This window comes from Propithecus coquereli, unplaced genomic scaffold (assembly GCF_000956105.1).
Source record: "Propithecus coquereli isolate 6110/MARCELLA unplaced genomic scaffold, Pcoq_1.0 Scaffold114, whole genome shotgun sequence".
NCBI lineage: Eukaryota > Metazoa > Chordata > Mammalia > Primates > Indriidae > Propithecus > Propithecus coquereli.
Genome location: NW_012135414.1, coordinates 1,840,275 through 1,859,626, shown reverse-complemented (window position 1 = coordinate 1,859,626; position 19,352 = coordinate 1,840,275). Strand labels below are relative to the sequence as shown.

At 41.4% G+C, this 19,352-nt stretch overlaps 1 protein-coding gene and 1 pseudogene across 1 annotated transcript in view; one reads left to right on the top strand and one right to left on the bottom strand.

The window, feature by feature from the left end:
- GNE (glucosamine (UDP-N-acetyl)-2-epimerase/N-acetylmannosamine kinase) overlaps positions 1-19,352 on the bottom strand; it is a 37,348-nt gene continuing 17,996 nt past the window's right edge. The window contains exons 5-12 of the mRNA XM_012656543.1: positions 17,085-17,297; positions 11,845-11,932; positions 10,867-11,077; positions 8,097-8,226; positions 7,501-7,722; positions 5,054-5,236; positions 2,357-2,473; positions 1-1,485 (exon numbers count right to left, since the gene is read on the bottom strand). Coding sequence (XP_012511997.1) covers positions 1,250-1,485; positions 2,357-2,473; positions 5,054-5,236; positions 7,501-7,722; positions 8,097-8,226; positions 10,867-11,077; positions 11,845-11,932; positions 17,085-17,297 — 1,400 coding nt within the window. The 3' untranslated portion in view covers positions 1-1,249. The remainder of the gene's footprint in view (positions 1,486-2,356; positions 2,474-5,053; positions 5,237-7,500; positions 7,723-8,096; positions 8,227-10,866; positions 11,078-11,844; positions 11,933-17,084; positions 17,298-19,352) is intronic.
- Positions 12,689-14,973, top strand: LOC105819523 (annotated as a pseudogene).

Below are 19,352 nucleotides of genomic sequence, written 5' to 3'. Positions count from 1 at the left end.
TTACAGGTGTGAGCCACCACACCGGCCTTGAAAATGTTTTTGAAATGAGAGGTGGTATGTCTTGGCAGAAAAAGCACAGAAGACCTGGGATCAAAGCCTCTCTCTTAAGACTCACTAGTCCCAAAGCTTTAATTATGTCACTTAAACACATGAAGTCCTATAAAATAGGAATTTGTTAAAACAGCTACCTCACAAGTTGAGAGAATTTAGGACAATGTTTATGAAGCACCTAGTTCAGAGCCTGGCACACTGTAGGCACTTAATAAATGGTGGCAGTTAGTATTTCTTCCAGGTTGTAAATAATAGCCAGAACTTTGGCTTTTGTATTTTGACACCACTGAAAGCACAGATTATTTAGCCAGAATCCAGATTCACAGATCTGGGCTCTAGTTATAACACATACAAACACTGCCTTAAACACTGTCATATTCAACGTAATAGGAAAAGCTATTGAAGGGAGAGGTGTCTGCTGGTCAGTAGCAAAGATCCTTTTGGGACAGTTAATCTCCTTTCAGAGGCTGTAAGTCCTAGTGGCTTCTGAGCTGTCCCTAAGAAGATAAGGACAAGGTCACTAAGGCCATTGTAATTCAGATCCCTGGTCTAAAGTCTCTTACAAGTTCTGCCAGAGTAATAACAAAACATCTTCCAACAAATGACATTTGGGGGCCACACATATGTCCAATGTCTTGATTGTAGTGATGGTTTCTCTGATATATACATATGTCAAAGCTTATCAAATTATATACTTTTAAAGATACCCCAATAAACCTTGTCAAAATAAAAGTGTACTTAAGCCTTTCCTGGTAAGCTTTCCTTCTGTTCCCTTGACTGGATTTCTGTGAAATGAGTTTGGGGTTAGAGGACAAAGGACTGTTAATCCAAACTCCAGGATGAAGCTCACATCCCAAGCAAGGCCTGCAGGTTTAAATGGTACGTTAGTAAGCAGAGTCCTAAGGCTTCCTCATCTATTATGTAGCTCCTTTTGTCACAGAAAATTGTGACTGGAACTTACAGAATCTGAGCTAAAATGACGGCTATTAGGAAAACATCAGAAAGAGTAGCATCTACAAAAATGGAGGTGGGAAAGGTGACTTCAGAAGAGGAGACAAAAAACGAAAACGCTTCCCTGCCAAAGTCGCCTACAGTTAAATACCAAATTTGCTTTTTAAGAAGTGCACATCTAAAAGACAAGAACTTGATTCCATGAGGGAGCTCTCGAGTCTCGGTCCCCGTTTTTGTTCGTGGAGGCCTAGTAGATCCTGCGAGTTGTGTAGTCCAGAACCATGCTGGCGGCGCCTAGCAGGGCGGGGTCAACCAAATCCGAAACCACCACGTCCACGTCCTGCACCGAGGACAAGGCCTGCTGGCGGATGACGTCTTTGACAATGTGGATATAGTGACTGGCCAGGACTCCAGAGAGGATCACAAGGGAAGGATTCATGGTGTGGAGGATGTTCACAACCCCAAGACCCAAAGCCGTTCCAGCTGTAGGAAAACAAAAATTAAAGTAAGTTTCCAGGAGTGCTAAATCAAAAACACCAAAGAGGAAGGCAGAAGAGAGCCAGAGGGCAGAAGTGGTAAAGTACATCGACACCATTCAGTGGGAAGCAGTATTTTAAAAGCTGTTCGTGATTTTATCTTAATACGAGAAAATGATCATGTGAAAAAAGCAGGGTATAAAATTGTACATGCTATACTATGTCATCTCAACTATGTTTTAAAATGAATAGAAAAAAATGAATAGAAGGGCTGGGTGCAGTAGCTCATGCCTATAATACCAGCACTTTGGGAGGCCATGGTGGGAGGATCATTTCAGGCCAGGGGTTCAAGACCAGCCGAGGCAACATAGCAAGACCAATCTCTACAAAAAATAAGAAAATGAGCCGGGCGTGGTGGCGTGTGCCTGTAGTCCCAGCTGCGCAGGAGGCTGAGGCAGGATGATCACTTGAGCCCAGGAGTTTGAGGTTGCTGTGAGCTATGATGACACCACTGCACTCTAGCCAGGGTGAAAGAACAAGACTATCTCTTGAGAAAAAAGGAACAGAATGACTGGGAGGAAATGTTAATAGTTGCTATCTTGGAAGTTAAACTTTTTCTTACAACTCTCCTATATTTCTCTAAATTTCCTATAAAATGAACAAGCAGTATTTTCATAGTTGTAAAGCCAAACCAAACACCTGTTTAAAAAGGCAGTGCTGCCAAATACCTCGAATGCAGTTCCCTTTTTCTCTCTCAATAAGTAGAATAAATACCTCTGAATAGACAATGCAGAACACTGGTCCCTGAGAAAAGCGAGGTCTTTTCAGGGGTCCTGAGGCTGCCTCCTGTGCATAGCCACCCGGAGCCACAGGCTCACCTGTTCTTAAGATGCTCTGGGCCTTGGCATTGCCAAGTTTCGCAGCCTGGATGAGATGGAGTGCACCCACGGCTTCGTCTTTTGGTACTGACATCCCTTCCACCAAGAGCAGGTCCTCTGTTTGGGCGGCGTGAGAAGGAGAAGCAGTCAGTCATTAATGAGCTGTGGGGAGGCCAAGCTTAGACTGGGCCTGTGAAAGCAAGCTCCTAAGCAGGAAGACAGTGTTTTCTTCTTGCAATTGCAAAGCTTTTTGTCATTCATGAACATCTACGTGCTTTGCCCCCAAAGTCTTTTGTTACCCTCTTGCTACTTGGTTGTCCATAATCCAGAGGGTCCTGGAAGACCCTCAAGTCTGACTATCGCCTCCTACTCCTCTGGCTCCCTCACTTCTCACTTCCAGTAGCAGACAGAGTTCTTGACGTGTTCTTTCCCCAAATTATCAGCTCCTCCCACATTCACCTCCCTCCTTGTCCGTCCCAGGTGCAGGGCTGCACTCCTTGCCAGTGCCCTAGATCCTGCGGCAGCAGCTGAGGAGCAGACACAGGCCTGGGTTCAGTTCCAGCTCTGCCACGACAGCCGCGTGACCCCGTCCCATGGCACTTCACCTTTGTACGTTCCTCTCTTCTAGATGAGGGCAATAATGCCTACCCTTGCAGGATGATTTTAGGGATTAAATGAGATAATTGCCATAAATTACTTTGTTAAGTGCTGGCCGGAGTAAATGCTAAGTAAACAGTGGTGTTTCCGTGGCTGTCTGTAGTCCTGTCTGCTATCAGTCACCAGCCCAGATCAATCTGCCTCCTGATCTGCTGTTATACTGGGCCCTGAAGGAAGGAAATCCCTAACTGCGCAGACTGCTGCCCGGACGCCAATGAGTCTCCTGCCTTCGCTGGGCTCCCACAGCTCCCTGGGCCAGTTCTCCCCTGTTCTCCCTCCTCACTCTCTCCTTCACCACTTCCTCGATCCTCCACCCCCACCACCAACAGACTTCCACACTTCTTATCTCTCAGATAAAGGACAGGACCAGGCAGGGCCCTTCCTCCCCTGCATACACTCATCAGTATTTACACATCTCCGCTCGCCATTCCCTCCCTTGGGCCCTCTACCTAGTTCTGCGGGGACCCTCCTGTAGGGACTCCATTCCCTTCCTCTTCTGCATTCTCAGCCTTTGCCCACTGTCTCCTTTCCATCAGCAAATGTTCACAAATTGGTTTTAGGGGCAAAAAAAATTTTACTCCTTTTATGTATGAAGCACAGATGTCCTGTATATACAGTACATAATCATAAACAGATATACAATATATCTGTGGTACTAAAGTTTCATGGGGGAGGAGTAATTAGGAAAAAAACCATCTAAATAGGCTCCTTAGGGGGTGATAATGACAACAAGGTTGAAAAACAAACACTGTTTTAAGGGCTTCAGATGACATCTTCATGGCCAAAGCCAATGAACTTTTATGATTTTCACTAACTCATATCAGCTCTAGACATTATTGGCTACTCTCTCCTCCTTGAAACTCTCTCCCGTTTTTGGCTTCTGTGACATCTCCCTACTTTGGTTTTCCTCTCATCCCTTGCCCTGCCCCCCAGACGCTTGTGTTTCTTGGGATTCCATCCTTGACTCCATCTCCTGCCTCTCCCCCTGGGTCTCAGTCATAGCCTAACCACCACCTCACTGCCAACAGCTCCCAAACCCCTCTTCAGCCCAGTCATCACTCCTGAGAATAGGCCCCTGTGTCCAGCAACCTCTCAGGCATTTCGACCTGGATGTCCACAGGCACCCAACCATCTTCTGCCTAAACATGCTCCTCTCCTATTCCCAACCCCGAGATGGCCAACCAGAAAACTGGAAGTCACTTTAGAACTGTCCCACTTAAAGCCATCCTCCATTCCACCACTGTTCCCCAACCCCCGCACCCCCACACAAAAAGTTACAGTTTAGTGAAAAATCTAAAATTCAGACGTGACCATGACTTTTCCCTAAAATTGTTTAATGGCTTCTCCATTACCTGCTGGTCCTGGCTTCCTCTTGCTCACCACACCCTGCCCTGCTCGTCACTGTTTCCATGCCTGGAAGAGCTCACGCGGCCATCCAAACCTGCCTGGCTAATTCTACTCATCCTCTGACTCTCAACCCCAGGACAGAACCCTCGCGCTCCCTCCCCCGTATGGAGAGGACAGGGAACGAACTTTGGTTTCCTTCTTACATGCATCTATCTACATCCTTTGGCCACCATTCTCACTGTACTTGGTACACTATATTACAGTGATAGTAAATGACTCTCTTTTGCATTAGACTAGAAACCATCTTGACTTTCATAACATGTCCAGAAACAGCTTTAATTCAAATCTCTCAGAGTTCAAAAACTATTACATGTTCATCCATTTATTTCTTCATTAAAATATGTATTAAATACCCACCCTCTGCTAGTGGCTGTGAAAAGAAAAATGAGAGAAATCTTCCGTGCTATCTTGGTACTCTAGACCCCTGCCCACCTCCACCCCTGGAGAGGAAGAGTGTTAATACAGATCAGGACCAAGGCTACTGTGGAGCTTCAGTATGAGGGAGCCCTGCTCTTCTTCTAAGAAGTGAAAGGTTAAAAGTTCTGGCTTTGGTGTTCAGCTCTCTTTGGAATTTCTATTTTGAAGTACTTCCCTACCACTTGGTTACTAATTCCTCAAGAGAAAGAGACCAACCATCATGTAGCTTTTTTGCTTCCCTCTGCAAGGCCATTCCAGAGGCATATGCTTCAATACACCCATGGCTTCCACAGGAACAATCAGGCCCATCTAGAGACACAACAAGGTGGCCAAGTTCTGCAGCACAGAAGGAGCTTCCATGGATCAATTCGTGCTGATGGATGATCCCACCACCAATTCCTACAGTGAGAGACAAAAATCACTGAGGTGGTTCTTTACCTGAAACAGAAAACTATGATTTGGTAATGCCTCACCTGCTTAGCAAAGCTTGGGAAGGTGGGGTTCTATATAATGTCTACTTTTCTAGATAGCTGAAGCTTACAAAGCACCAAAACTTTCTTTGGCAGCTTTTGGATGGAAATATTTTTAATAGATCTGACGCCCTATGTCACATCTGCTTGGCTCACTATGATTTCAAACACGGCTGCGGTGGACAGGGCAGTACAAGCTCAGACTCGCCTTGTGTTGACAGCATACCCCCACTCAAGCACGCGCTGCCCCTCTTCCCGTACTGAGGCCTTCTCCAACACCAACGCAAGAGCCCAGTCAGCCATGCACACACAGTACCCAGAGGCAACCCTCAACCAAGACGAGACAGGAGCCAGCAGATCCAGGTGGACAATGCTGGATGGCGTTCTGTAGGCTTCTTGGGAGTTCTGGAAATTTTCAACCCCCGCTATCCTCGAGGCAACTTCAATAATGTGTTCTTTAATGGCTTTCTTCCTACTCTGTTTCACTCTTCCCATTCCCTCCCTCTTGTTCCTCAGGATCACCTCCAAAAGAAAATACCTATACCTGAATCCTTGTCTCAGGCTCTGCTTTGAGGGAAACCCGAGAAAAAAATCTCTTTAAAATGTATCACCACCACCTGCTTTCTGAAGCAGAGGATAAAATATGATTTTACCTCTTCTTGATGCCACCCATGTCTAAAAATCTGTGATTCCATAATTATGCATTTCAATGACTATCTTTTGTTATAGAGTTTAACTGCTCTGAGCTAGGAAATGGTATCCAGTGCTAAACCTATGTCCAGAACTAAGGGAGGAAGTGCATGAGCTAAAAGTACATGACCTTAAAGGGAGGTAGCGTAACACAGTACACACAAGTTTTGAAGTTAGACATATCTGAGATCAAATGTTAGCTCGACTATTTGCTAGTTGAGTCTATTTCCTCACTTAAAAAACAAATTGTACACTTTAAATATGTACAATAAAAATAAAATTTACGAAAACCACAAAACAGGTGCCTAGACATGGTGGCTCATGCCTGTAACTCGAGTGCTTTGGGAGGCCAATGCAGGAGGATTGCTTGAGGTCAGGAGTTCAAGACAAGTCTGAGCAATATAAATAATATAAACAATACAAATTATGTGTGTGTATGTATATATATATATGTGTATTTATATATATGTGTGTATATATATAAAATATAAATAATACCCCCCGAAATTAGCCAAGCATAGTGGCACACACCTATAGTCCTAGCTACTAGGGAGGCTGAGCTAGGAGGATTCCTTGAGTCCAGTAGTTTGAGGGCGCAGTGAGCTATGATCAGGCTACTGCACTCTAGCCTGGGAGACAGCGAGACCCGACCTCTAATTAATTAATTAAAAAAAAAAACCAAATTGGGCTGTCAGTGAAAATGATAGAGTAGGGAACTCCAAAAGTCTATCCCGCAAAGAAACTGGCAAAAGTGTCAGAACTCTGGAAACTAACCAAAAGTTTGCAACCATTAGGAGAATGCTTAATTGAAAAAAAAAAAAAACAAAAACAAAACAGTGGAATCTCGATAAGAGAGCTTTCTGGTATTTTAACTTACCCTGGTCCCCTCACCCATTCCCCAGCTTGTTAATGACCCTGAACAACAGCCCATAATCCCAGTACTGGTATAAAGATACCAGTACTGGATACCAGTACCTGAGGGAGCAGGATGAACCTATTCTCAAAAAATTGTGGTTGGTTGTTTTGACCTGCCAGATAGCTCCCTAGAGGACCAGTTCAAAGGGCTTGCTTTTATTTTATCTCACCTGAGACCTAACCCAGTGCTGAAGGGGTTATATCGTGGGGGGGATGTCAAAAACATTTACAGGTAAAATGTATTAGTCTCTGCTGCCTAGAGCAAAGGATAACAGTTGGGGCATACAATAGACTAACTAAAAAGACCAGGAGGAAAAGCTGGGGAAGAGCTGAGAAGCTCTGGTGAATAAGGGCTTTGAATAGCTCTGACAACTTCCTGGAAATGTAGAAGGCCACATGTATGGCCTAGGGCAAGGGACATGCTCAGAAGAAGACCTGAAAAGGCCATAAGCTCTCACGGTGGCTCACCATCAGGCTCTACTCAAGCAGGAAGTGAAGGCTAAGGCAGAGTTGTAACTGCCTAAGTGGGGAAGACATGCCCCAACATACATTCTACCTCCTGAAGCAGCCTTCCCTTACCCCTCTTACCTGTGCCTGTGATAAGTGTTACGAAGTTTTCCAGTCCCTTTCCTTGGCCAAATTTCCTTTCTGCGAGGGCAGCACAGTTGCCATCATTGTCTACCCACACAGGGAGATGCAAAGTGTCAGATAACGGGGTCCTCAGATCCACAGAGTTCCACTCTTGGATCAGTTTAGTTGAATGCAACACAATTCCTTCCCGAGGATTTACGCGGCCACCTGTGGAAATGCCTGAGCTCCACCACAAACACAAGGAAAATAATTCTGATTAGCAATCTTAGGAAAGTATGCCAACATTCTTGGCTCAGAACAGAAACTTCTTAACCACAATTCTCCTATGACAAATACTACCAAGGGCTGCCAGGAAATACCAGGCAGTTCTGAGCTAAATCTATAGCTCCTCACAGATTTATAGCACTATCAATGCTTCTCCCGCAATGCTTGCTGGTGTCCCAGAAACTCTCCATGCTTGGGGCCCACAGATAGGACCTGGAGCCATCTATACACAGGGTAGACATTGACTTGATATTCAGTCATGCATCAGAACCTAGTAAATTTTGTACATTAAAATGAACATTCCTTGGATATGTAATTTGTAATCTTACCTACTCCCAAAATTCTGCAGTTCAGTTTTACAGCTTCTGCTGCAGCTTCTACACACATCTGTAGGATTAAATTAATCCTCTCTTCATAGGTTTTAGGATTGAACTGAGTATACTTCTTAACTATTTCACCCTAAAAGAGAAAAACAAGATCTGTCTCACTGGTCTTGCCTAAGGAGCATACTGTGAGTATTTTGACCTTTTTCATGATAAATCAGACATTGGTACAGGACAGTACAGCAGTCTTAGATGACTGTTTGGGGAGGGAGCCACTACCTGGTCTGGGCCAGCCCTGGAATAAGCTCAAGAAGTTTCTGAGAATCTGTCCTGATATAGGGCTGCTGAAGCAATGACAACACCACAGCCAACAAGATAGGCCCTGCTGTTAAGCTTAAGGTGAATATTGGCTAATTTGAATCTCATTCATTAAAAGGTCACGTTTTACTCTTTTAAGTTGACAAAATTTTCCTGCTTAAATACTGAGGCAACTAAATAATTATCCTAAGTAGTTGAGTTTTAATCATCCCCTGTAACTGAAGCCAATAATGGTATAGATATTCCATTTACTTGGTCAATGTCCTTGCTGGCTGTCACAAATACCACACTGTTTAAATTGCTGTGCTTTGTGATATGTTTTAATACCAAACAGGGATAGTCTCTCCTAATTACTCTCGGTTTTACATTTTTTCTTTGTGTATCTCACTTGTGTATTAGTTTAAATAAATTTAAGAATAATGTTGCTAAACTTTTAAAAACTCCATTGTGATTTACAATAATTTTAATTAAACTTTTTAAAACATCCCATTGAAATGTTGACCTTAATTATGTCAAACCTATAATCCAATTTGGAAAAGTGCTGACATTTTTTAAATACTCAGCACTTCAATCCAGGGCATTTTTTCAAGCCTTTAAATTTACAGTAAAGTTTTATAATTTTCTTTATGTAGATCTTTCTTGTTTCAATTATTCTTAGGAGTTTTTGTTGCTGTTGTTCTGAATAGGATCTCTTCTTCCCTTTATATTCTTTTGTAATTAATGGATTTTTATATATCAAATATAGGAGTTAAAGCTGTCACTAAGGATTATCATCAAAAATAAACCTAGAGTAGTACTTCTCAACCTTTCACTGTGCATCAGAATCACCTGGGCAGCTGTTAGCAAATGTCAATGCCTGGTCCCCTTTCCCAGAGATCCCAATTTAATGAGTCCAGGGTGGGAGCCAGGCATTTATATTTTTGTAAAGCTTTCAGATAATGCTAATGTGCAAGTAGGGTTGACAAACGCTCACCTAGAAAAAAACTCAAATCTTTGCCTACAATTTCATATAAGTAGAAAATTATTGATATAATATATGATAATATACTTATCATAACATCCAGCCACCTTACTCAATTGTCCTATTAACTCTATAAGCTAGATGATTTGTTCACATTGCCTATAAATAATATTTTTTGTTTTATCCTGCTGATAATGTCCATTTTTGCTGTTCCTTGCTCAATTCCCTTCATAACTTCCAGAACTATGTTAGATAATGTTGCAGACAACATTCTTTGTTTTCTTCTTGATTTCAATAGGAATGCCTCTAGAATTTCACCATTAAAAAAGATGTTGGGGCCGGGCGCGGTGGCTCACGCCTGTAATCCTAGCACTCTGGGAGGCCGAGGCGGGTGGATCGCTCAAGGTCAGGAGTTCAAGACCAGCCTGAACAAGAGTGAGACCCCATCTCTACCAAAAAATAGAAAGAAATTATCTGGACAACTAAAAATATATATATATATAGAAAAAATTAGCCGGGCATGGTGGCGCATGCCTATAGTCCCAGCTACTCGGGAGGCTGAGGCAGAAGGATTGCTTGAGCCCAGGAGTTTGAGGTTGCTGTGAGCTAGGCTGACACCACGGCACTCACTCTAGCCAGGGCAACAAAGCGAGACTCTGTCTCAAAAAAAAAAAAAAAAAAAGATGTTGGCCATTGATATGGAATAAATCATCTTTATGTTAAGAAAATATTTTTCTTAGTACTTTATAAGGAGTATTTATAAGGGAGGCCTTTTGGCTTTTTTTGAGAAAATTATGTTTTGTTTTGCTTTTCCTTATTTGACCTGATGATATTAACAAATGTCCTACAACTTCGTGTTTAAAATCTTTGCTATTTCTCATGGACTTCTGAAACTTTATATATTTACAATATTTCAAAGATTTTTCTAGTAGGTTTATTCTTCCTAAGTCATTAGAGATCATTTTAACATGGACAATTTGTTATTTTTATGAAGGCACTCTCAACTTGTCAACATTGTGGTAATGATAGTGTGGTTAACAGATTGAAGGTATGCTATACTCAATTAAGAGCAGAACTGTAAAAATGCAAAAATGGAGAACCCATGCAACTGATCATGTTCTAGAGAAGAAGCAACTCCCCCCACCATTTGCAGATACCATCACCTGGGTAGTAATAGTAACGTGCATACTCCATACTCCACACTATTACCAAGTATAGAATTTCAGGTCTCCTGTGTGGCAAAGCCCTCTCTGATGCCTAAAAGGGTCTCTCCATTGCCAATTCAGTCTACTACCTTGGATTCTCTGAGAATTTACTTCTTTGAAATGTTCATGATGAGTAAAACAGTGAGATAAATATTGTAATGGATCCAAAAGTCAATACTGGGCAAATGATTCCAAGCTCCTGTGTATGTTTCCAGTCCTACCTTCCAACTACACTTCTTAAAATTAGTTATTCATATGGGATATAAAGCTAAGAGCTTAGGAACTATTTTACCTTCATGCTGACAATTGCAACTCGTAGGTTCGTTCCACCGAGATCAACAGCCAAGGCACTTAGAGTTTCAAGAATATGGTCAATATCTTGAGAGATATTCTCCTTCACAGGAGGAAAGCAGAATTTCTTTTGCAATGGCTCTTGAAGATCAATAGATTTGAGAAACTTCAAAATCCTTGGAACAGCATTTCCATCCCCATATATCTTTGAACTGCAATATCCAAAAAGTCAATTAAATTAAGTGCTTCTGCCATACATGTTAAAGTGAGGGCATGGTTTAACAGAATCTGAGACTTCAGGTAAAAATTTGTGTTTCTTCCTTTTAAAATAACAACATCTCTATCTACAATGTATATGTACTTCAAAACATCATGTTGTACATAATAAACACATACCATTTTATCTGTCAATTAAAAAATAAAAATAAACTATAAATCATAATTACACAGAACTAAAAACATAGTTTTTAAATAAAATCACACCTGGATCTCTTTAGCAACATTGTAACTAAGTACTTCCATTTTTTTTTTGCTAAAAAGTTTTTATCTTTATATTTCTGAGAAAACAAAATTATTTTCAGAATAAAATATTCAAATACTGGAAAATCTCATCAATTCGAAATAGAAAGGAGGGCAGTCAAAATTGATTAAAATGTTGAACTAGACTATGTTTTTTTAAATCAGTTACATTATTTTCTAATACTTATAGAAAGTCGAATTAGGCTAAAGAAGTATTTCCTAGCAAAAGTGTTAAATTAATTAACAGAGACAAATAAAAAACATATTCCACATTGGAACCCTGGGTAGAGTACTAAGTGGTACAATATGAGCAAGCCCTGTCACCTGCGGCTAGGGACCCCTAGGCATTAGAAGGAAAGCTCTGTTCAAATGAGTAAACAGTGATCACAGCTCTAAAATGGTGACTGAGGTAGCTCCCCTTTTAAATCACTCAAAAAAGAAAAAAAGGTTGTATACTCACCAAGGGTACTGTTTCCCAAACTGAAGGTGCAGTGCCTGCAATATTTTGTCTTGGGTGTCAGCATCCCGGACATGAAGGACGTTTTCCCCTAGGCAAATCCAGTGACACAGTACAATGATTTGGAAGTGGGAATATCCAAAGAATAAAGAAGGCAGCAGTGTATTATGCTCATAATTACTCCTGAAACCCAGCACACTTCAAATAAGTCTTCTTTTATTAGGGAGACATCAATTTTTCTACTTTATACCTTTATACCTTTTAAAGCATTCTCGATGAGATTTCCATGTTTTTGTCTTTTGTTGTTATTTTTTTGAGACAGAGTCTCACTCCCTTGCCCGGAGTAGAGTGCCATGGTATCAGCCTAGCTCACAGCAACCTTAAACTCCTGGACTCAAGCGATCCTCCTGCCTCAGTCTCCTGAGTAGCTGGGACTACAGGTGTACACCACTACGCCCGGCTAATTTTTTATATTTTTAGTTGCCGGGCCAAATTTATTTCTATTTTTTACTAGAGACAGGGTTTCACTTTTGCTCAGGCTGGTCTCGAACTCCTGAGCTCAAGCAATCCTCCTGCCTCAGCCTCCCAGAGTGCTAGGATTACAGGTGTGAGCCACCTTGCCCAGCCAGATTTCCATGTTTGTTTATTGAAATAAATAAGGTGGATTAATCTAGCATCGACTTGCCACCTGCCTAGTCATCTCTCAGGTCCACTCTCTTTCAACCTGCCCAGCCTTCCATCTACTCAGCCAGTCATTCACTCAGCTGGTCAGGCAGTCACTTTCCACACATTTCCTGACCAATGTGAGGGAGTAAATATGCGAAACTGGCCATGTTTTTCAACAGGCATGGCTAAGAAGAGAAGAGCAGCAGACAGTGGTGGCTGGAGAGTGGTAGTTTTGTTTTTAAGATGTGAGAGGCCTAGGCATGTTCAAACGAGGAGGTTAAACACACACGGCGGAGAAAGGAGGACTACTGGATAGGCTCCTGAGAAGGCAGGAGGCTGGGGATTGAGAACACAGGCAGAAGGATGAGCAGAGGACATACCAAAGAGACACCTACACCTATACCCCACGCCCTGCTGTAAAGAAGGTAAGAAGGAAAGAATGAATGGGCATGTATGTTTTTATAAGTTTATTTAAGTGTGGTGGCAGAAAGTACAGAGAGAGACCATGTTGCCACATTCAGTGTTCCATTCTTCTTTTACATCTTAAATGAACTCTCAGCAGTGTCCCAACACCACCTCCTTGAAACACTTTATTTTCTGGGATTTAATGATATTACACTCTCCTGGTTTTCCTCCAACCTCACTAGTAGTTCCTCTTCAGTATTCCTTGCTGACCCTTCCCTCTTCACCAGAACTCTAAATGCTGAAGGGCTCCAGAGATTGGTCCTATACTCTACTCTCTGCCTATTTATAAGTTGTCCCTAGGTAATCTCATTTAGTCCCTGGGTTTTAAATACCATTTATGGCAGAGTACTATTATCCTCAATATCCCTTCTTTACACTAGCAACAGAATTTTTAGCTGGGCATCTGATCACCCAGCCAAAGGCTATACCCTTAAGGTTGGTTTGCAGCTTGATGTGGCCATGTGACTAAGTTCTGATGGATGTGAGAAGAAAATTTGCAACTTCTAGGTCATGCCTTTAAAGGGAAGGGCATCCTCCCCTTTCCTCCTTCCCGAAGGCTAAAACATGGACTTGATAGCAAGAGCTGGAGCAACCATCAAGCAGACTGTCTGATGACCGTGGAGCTGCCATACCAGTGAAAAAGAAAGAAAATATTATTTAAGCCACTAGTATTTTGAGTCTCTCTTTTACAGCAGCTGAACTGATAACTAACTCTATACCATCTACATGCCAATGACTGTCAAATTTATATCTCCAACTCTAACTCTTCCTGGAACCATCTAGCTGCTTACTAGCCAGCTCTGCTTTGATATCTAATAGGCATCTCTACTTTAACATGGCCATAAGAGAACTCTTAATTCCATCCCCTCCCAAATCTGTACCTCCCTGGCTATTCCCAATACCAGGAAAGAACACACTGCTCAATCCAAAAATCTAGGCTTTATTATTGATTCCTTTCTTCCTTTCATCTCTCACATTCTAGCAAGTACTATAACAAATCCCATCAGCAAGTACTTGCATTAGCAAGTATTGCAACAAACCGCAAATCTAACTTTTCTCTATCTCTAATACTATCATTTAGTCCAAGCCACTATCGTCTCACATCTGAACAACTGAAAAAGCCCCTTAACTGGTTTCCCTGCTTCCACCCTTGCCCTACCACATTCCACTCTCCTTATTGGCATCCAGAGCAATCTTTCCACAATGCAAGTCATATCGTGGCATTTTCTCCATAAATGGCCTCCCATCATACTTAGAAAAAATTCCAGCCTGCCCGGTGGGCCTCTCTCAGTGCTGGACACCGGGGCATGGCACCACTGCTCCTGCTTGGCTCAGTTTCCCGCTCCCGACCAGTCTGCCTGTCTGCCGAGGTGCAGCCCGCAGGGGCAGCCCACAGCACGAAGCCTGGTGCAGACCCCCATTGCCACGTGGCAGAGTGGGTCCGGGGCTGCAGGAGAGCCTGCAGGCATCCTGGGTAGAACTGCACTTTAGCAACAGTGGGAATGGGAGCAGAGTTCCAGCCTCAGTTTCTATTTATAATACTGACATGGAGAAAATACTGCTGGATGCCCAGCATGAGTCTGGACTGAGCAGTTTCAAGAGTTCTCACTGTGACAGCCCACCTCCCTCACAGACACAAGATATTAATTGAGCTTCCGAAACAGATACCCGTAGCATTGGAAGAAAAAACAGCTCTCAGTCTGAGGAAGATTACATTGAGAGAAGGAAAGAAGTTGAGTGCATCCTGAAGAAAAACTCAGGTTGGATATGGGATTGGTCAAGTCGGCCAGAAAATATTCTCCCCAAGGAGGTCCTCTTGAAACACTTGAAGCACAGCTACTTCCAGCACGAGGAACACGAGTGTTTATGAAGAAAGGGGGCATATTCTTGGCAGAATTCCTAAAGGTTCTTCTTCTGTCTCTGCTGCTCTCTCATCCGCTGGCCATTAGATTGGGGATCTGTACTGGAAGGCATCTGACAACCTCCACCAGCAACTTTTGATGACAAATTGGAATCTGACTTTGTTCATATAGCAGGGATTTATATCTGAGCTTGCAACACAGCTGACTGAAGAGCTATTATTATCATCCTTGGGTGGCTGCATAGCTTGTGCTTATTTGTTCTATAAATGCTGCGTTTCTTTTACTAAAATGAAAGAGTAGACACTAAAACCACGCTGACCTATAAGCATACCTATGGGATCAATTAATAAGCAAGTCAGACTGATTAATATCTACTGTATCAATTTGGTAGTGAATTTTCTTTGGATATTAGATACAATATCTAAATATAAATAATTTTAATATACTAGTCTTGATATATGTAGTATTTTAAAAATTACCTGTAATCTTAACTCAGTTAAAACGCTTTCTATTTCAAAAGAATGGATAACATTGATATTAAAATTACTATTTTAAGGGGTTTGTCTAAAATAAATATTGTGGCCTTATATTTAAACTACTGTAGAAAATATTGTGTTTAAGTGGATGCAAGTTGTCTACTAAATGCTACACATAACTATGCTAATGGTTCCTAAGCAATGCATAGAAATCACAGTACAGCTACAGGCTCCACTGGACAGCTGATGCTCTAACCTGTTCTTGCTTTTGCAGTGTAAGGACTTCAGCTTCCAACTGTTAGGTGATCACCTTGAGGTGTCAGTTTTCTGTCAAAGGCACCTACTCGGTCTCTTACTCTTCATTGCTCTGGGTTGCCAATTTAATCCTATCATTTGTGCTCAGCTTTTGTGTGCTCTTAAAGTCAGTTTTATTGTAAGTAAATCTGTGTCTACTTTAAAAGTCTGGAAAATGAAAAAAAATAAATCTTTGCCAAATCTTTCAGAAAAAAAAAAAATTCCAAATGATTTACCCTGGCTTACATGAGTTTGCCCCCTTTTCTAAAACCATCTGCATCGCTCTGCCTCTTGCTCGCCACGCTGGCCCTTCTGTTTCTCAAATACACCAAGCTTGTTCCCGCCATAGGGCCTTCACACTGGCTGTTCCCTCTGCTTCTCTCGGATCCTCACATAGCTGACTCCTTGTCAATCAAATCTCAGCTTAAGTCTCACCTCCTCAAAGAGGCCTTCCTTTACCCAATCTCATGTAGCCCATCACATTACGTTGTGTTATAGTCTGCACAGCATATAGATATCCTGGTTTGGTTTTGTTCTTTTTTTTTTTTTTCGTCTGTCATCTATCTCCCCTCTTACCAGAATGTAAGTTACAGGACAGCTTAGCCCTCGTTAGTCTAGTTTATCACCAATTCCCAGTGCCTAGCACATGGCAGGTGCTTATTAAATATGTTCTTAATGAATGAATTAATGAATTTGAAAGAATTTCCATCTGATGGCTTCTATTTTCTCTATGAAATTAGGAGCAAAGTAATATGCCGGGAATAAAAGGGGAAGAAGATCTAAAGAGAATAAAAAGCTAGGTAGCAATTATGAAGAATGGGAGAAAGAGCAGAGCTGGAACTAATCTCCCTGGTTCTAAGTCCAGTTCTTTTTCCATTAATGACATATATTTTTCCATTAGCTACAGCTTCCATTAGCTTCAATACAGCTTTCATTAGTTTCCATTGCATGTAGATGGTTTTAGAACTTGAACTAATGCTAACAACAGGACCTAGCTCAGTTAGCAAATTCATTAATAATACTTTAACTTACACTTAGTTATTGAGGGATACCTTACTTATAATTGTCAAACTCTACTTTTTTAACAACTTGTAACATGTAATGGAATCGCCATACTCTGAAGTACTGATGGGAGGGACTGTATTCCAGGCTCAGAAAATGAACGACTAGCATTCACATACTTATGACAGATTCAACCACATTCTCTCTTAAAGACAGCCATCAAAGACTATAATTAACTAAAAACCACTTAGCACTAATTGATATCACAAGACAATAAAAATGTAAGCAGAGCTCTAAAAAATATGGTAATCACTGTGTGCTATTTATAGACTATAGATTTTAGGCTACAATTGGTCATTAACCTCATTTGCTCACTTGTTCACAAAAATATATGCTCAGCACTGATATATGCATACCTTATAATAACTTATACATAGTATAAAGTCTAGTGAATTGAAATATAAGCAAAGGTAAACACCTGTTTCTCTTCCAATCTGACGCGTTCCCAGGTTGATCACAGGTGTTCCAAAAGCTCCAACCTCTCGTACCCCACAGCTGCTGTTCCCAATCATACAACCAGCATGGGCGACCAACTGTATAAACTGGTCAAATGGGACGTGTTTAACCGCACGAAAATTAGGATGATGCTCAATGCCCTTCTTCCGCATCACTCGGACCATCTCTTTGCTCCCTGTGAAAATGAAAAGAAACAATTGTTAAACGGTTTATGAGATAAAGAAATCATTTTCATTGGCAAGTATAGTCCCACTTAAAGAAATCTCCCTATAAAACTCACACCAGTTGTTAAGGAAATAGTAACTATAATTACTGATCTTTTCATGAATGCTGAGTATCTAAAATGCCTGGCCAGCTCTCTGCTTCAATTCATCTAAGGAACTCTAACAGCAGCAGTTGGCACTTTTCAAACAGAACTTAACAAATCCCTTTTATTAATTCCCTGGTAAAAAAAAAAAACAAAAAAAACCTTTACCTTACACAACAATTAAGAGGCTAAAAACAGGCCAACAGTCTATATCTCTTAAGCTGGGAGTTCCTGAATGGAAAGCTCTCAGGCTCCACCACACCAAGCTGATCCAAGAGCCTCTGCCCAACTGTGCTCACTTTTACACTAACAATAGCTCAGCTGGATAGTACTCCCATTTAAGTGAACTAAACTCCAAGAAAATACATATAGGTTCTGATACTGTGGCTTTTATTTTATTTTAAATTTATGACTTAAAAAAATTTAAAGATGTATGGGGGGAGGCAATATTTAATGCCCCCCTGCTTGCCTCTTTACTTATCTTCTCCTAACTACCCCATACCAAGGGAGGAAAAGTTGCTAATCTGATTGGTTAAAAGGCGGAAGAATGACCACACCATGCTCACCATTAGCAGAAGCCACTGATTTAGCAGAAGGTATGCATGCATCTGTTCTCAATCTTTTCAATTTTCCCTACATGGCAAGGTGGGTAAACGGACTTAAGGTTCAACTCCCTGGGGAAGGCCTGGCCACTCCTCTCCCATTACAGACTTGCCAGAGCTTGCCAGTCATCACCACTAATTACTGTGAAGGTTGAGTATCCCTTATACAAAAATGAGTGGGACCAGAAATATTTCAAATTTCAGATTTTTGAAGTATTTGTATTACACTTACCAGATCAACATTCCTAATCTGAAAATCCAAAATTCAAAATGTTTCAGTGAGCATTTCCTTTGAGCATCATGTTGGCACTCAAAGAGTTTCAGATTTTGGAGCATTTCAGATTTCAGACTTTTAGATTAGGGATATTCAAACTATAATACGTGGTACACTAGAAGGTACTACCATTCCAAGATTCAGTTGAAGGCTCCTCATTGGCCTTAAACGAAAGAATCCAGTTTTCCAGAGAGTCCTATACTGGAGAACTGGGCACTAAGCCAGATAATGATAAAATAATGCCTGGATTCTTATTTCCCTGATGTTCCCTGTGTGTATCTTATGAAAAGCCCCAGGGAGAGCAGAAGTGAGTGGCAGGCATGATTTAGATATTCCTGGGACCCTTTATTTTCATAGAGGAAAAATATCTCTAATTCTAAAGTGTATATAATCTAAAATGTTTGTATATTACCAACAGAATATATCACTGACAATGAATATTGAACAAGAGAGATATATAATTATATCACAAATATTTATATAAAATTTAATGGATTAGAAAATAAGTATTAAGGTTTTTGAATGCCTCCAGCCTCTGGAAGTCCAATGCACTATCCATTACACCACAGAGCCACCTAGGTTTTTGAAATATTGATATATTACATGGACAAAACCTGGGTGGGGTATTCTTAAATTTTTTTTCAACTAACACCCTACTTTGTTTCCCCTAAGAGAAAAGATTAATCAAGGGACACTAACAGAGGGATTCTTTCAGAGTAAGATGGTGACATCTTGACATTGCAGAGAAACAGTCCTGCTTTCTTTACCAAAAAATGCCTAAGAGCTCAGCAATGAGTGGTGTCAGCTAACAATAACCAGTGTTGGGGCGGGGAGCAGTGGCTCACGCCTGTAATCCTAGCACTCTGGGAGGCCGAGGCGGGCGGATAGTTTGAGCTCAGGAGTTTGAGACCAGCCTGAGCAAGAGCAAGATCCCGTCTCTACTAAAATAAATAGAAATTAGCTGGACAACTAAAACTATATAGAAAAAATTAGCCGGGCATGGTGGCACATGCCTGTAGTCCCAGCTACTCGGGAGGCTGAGGCAGT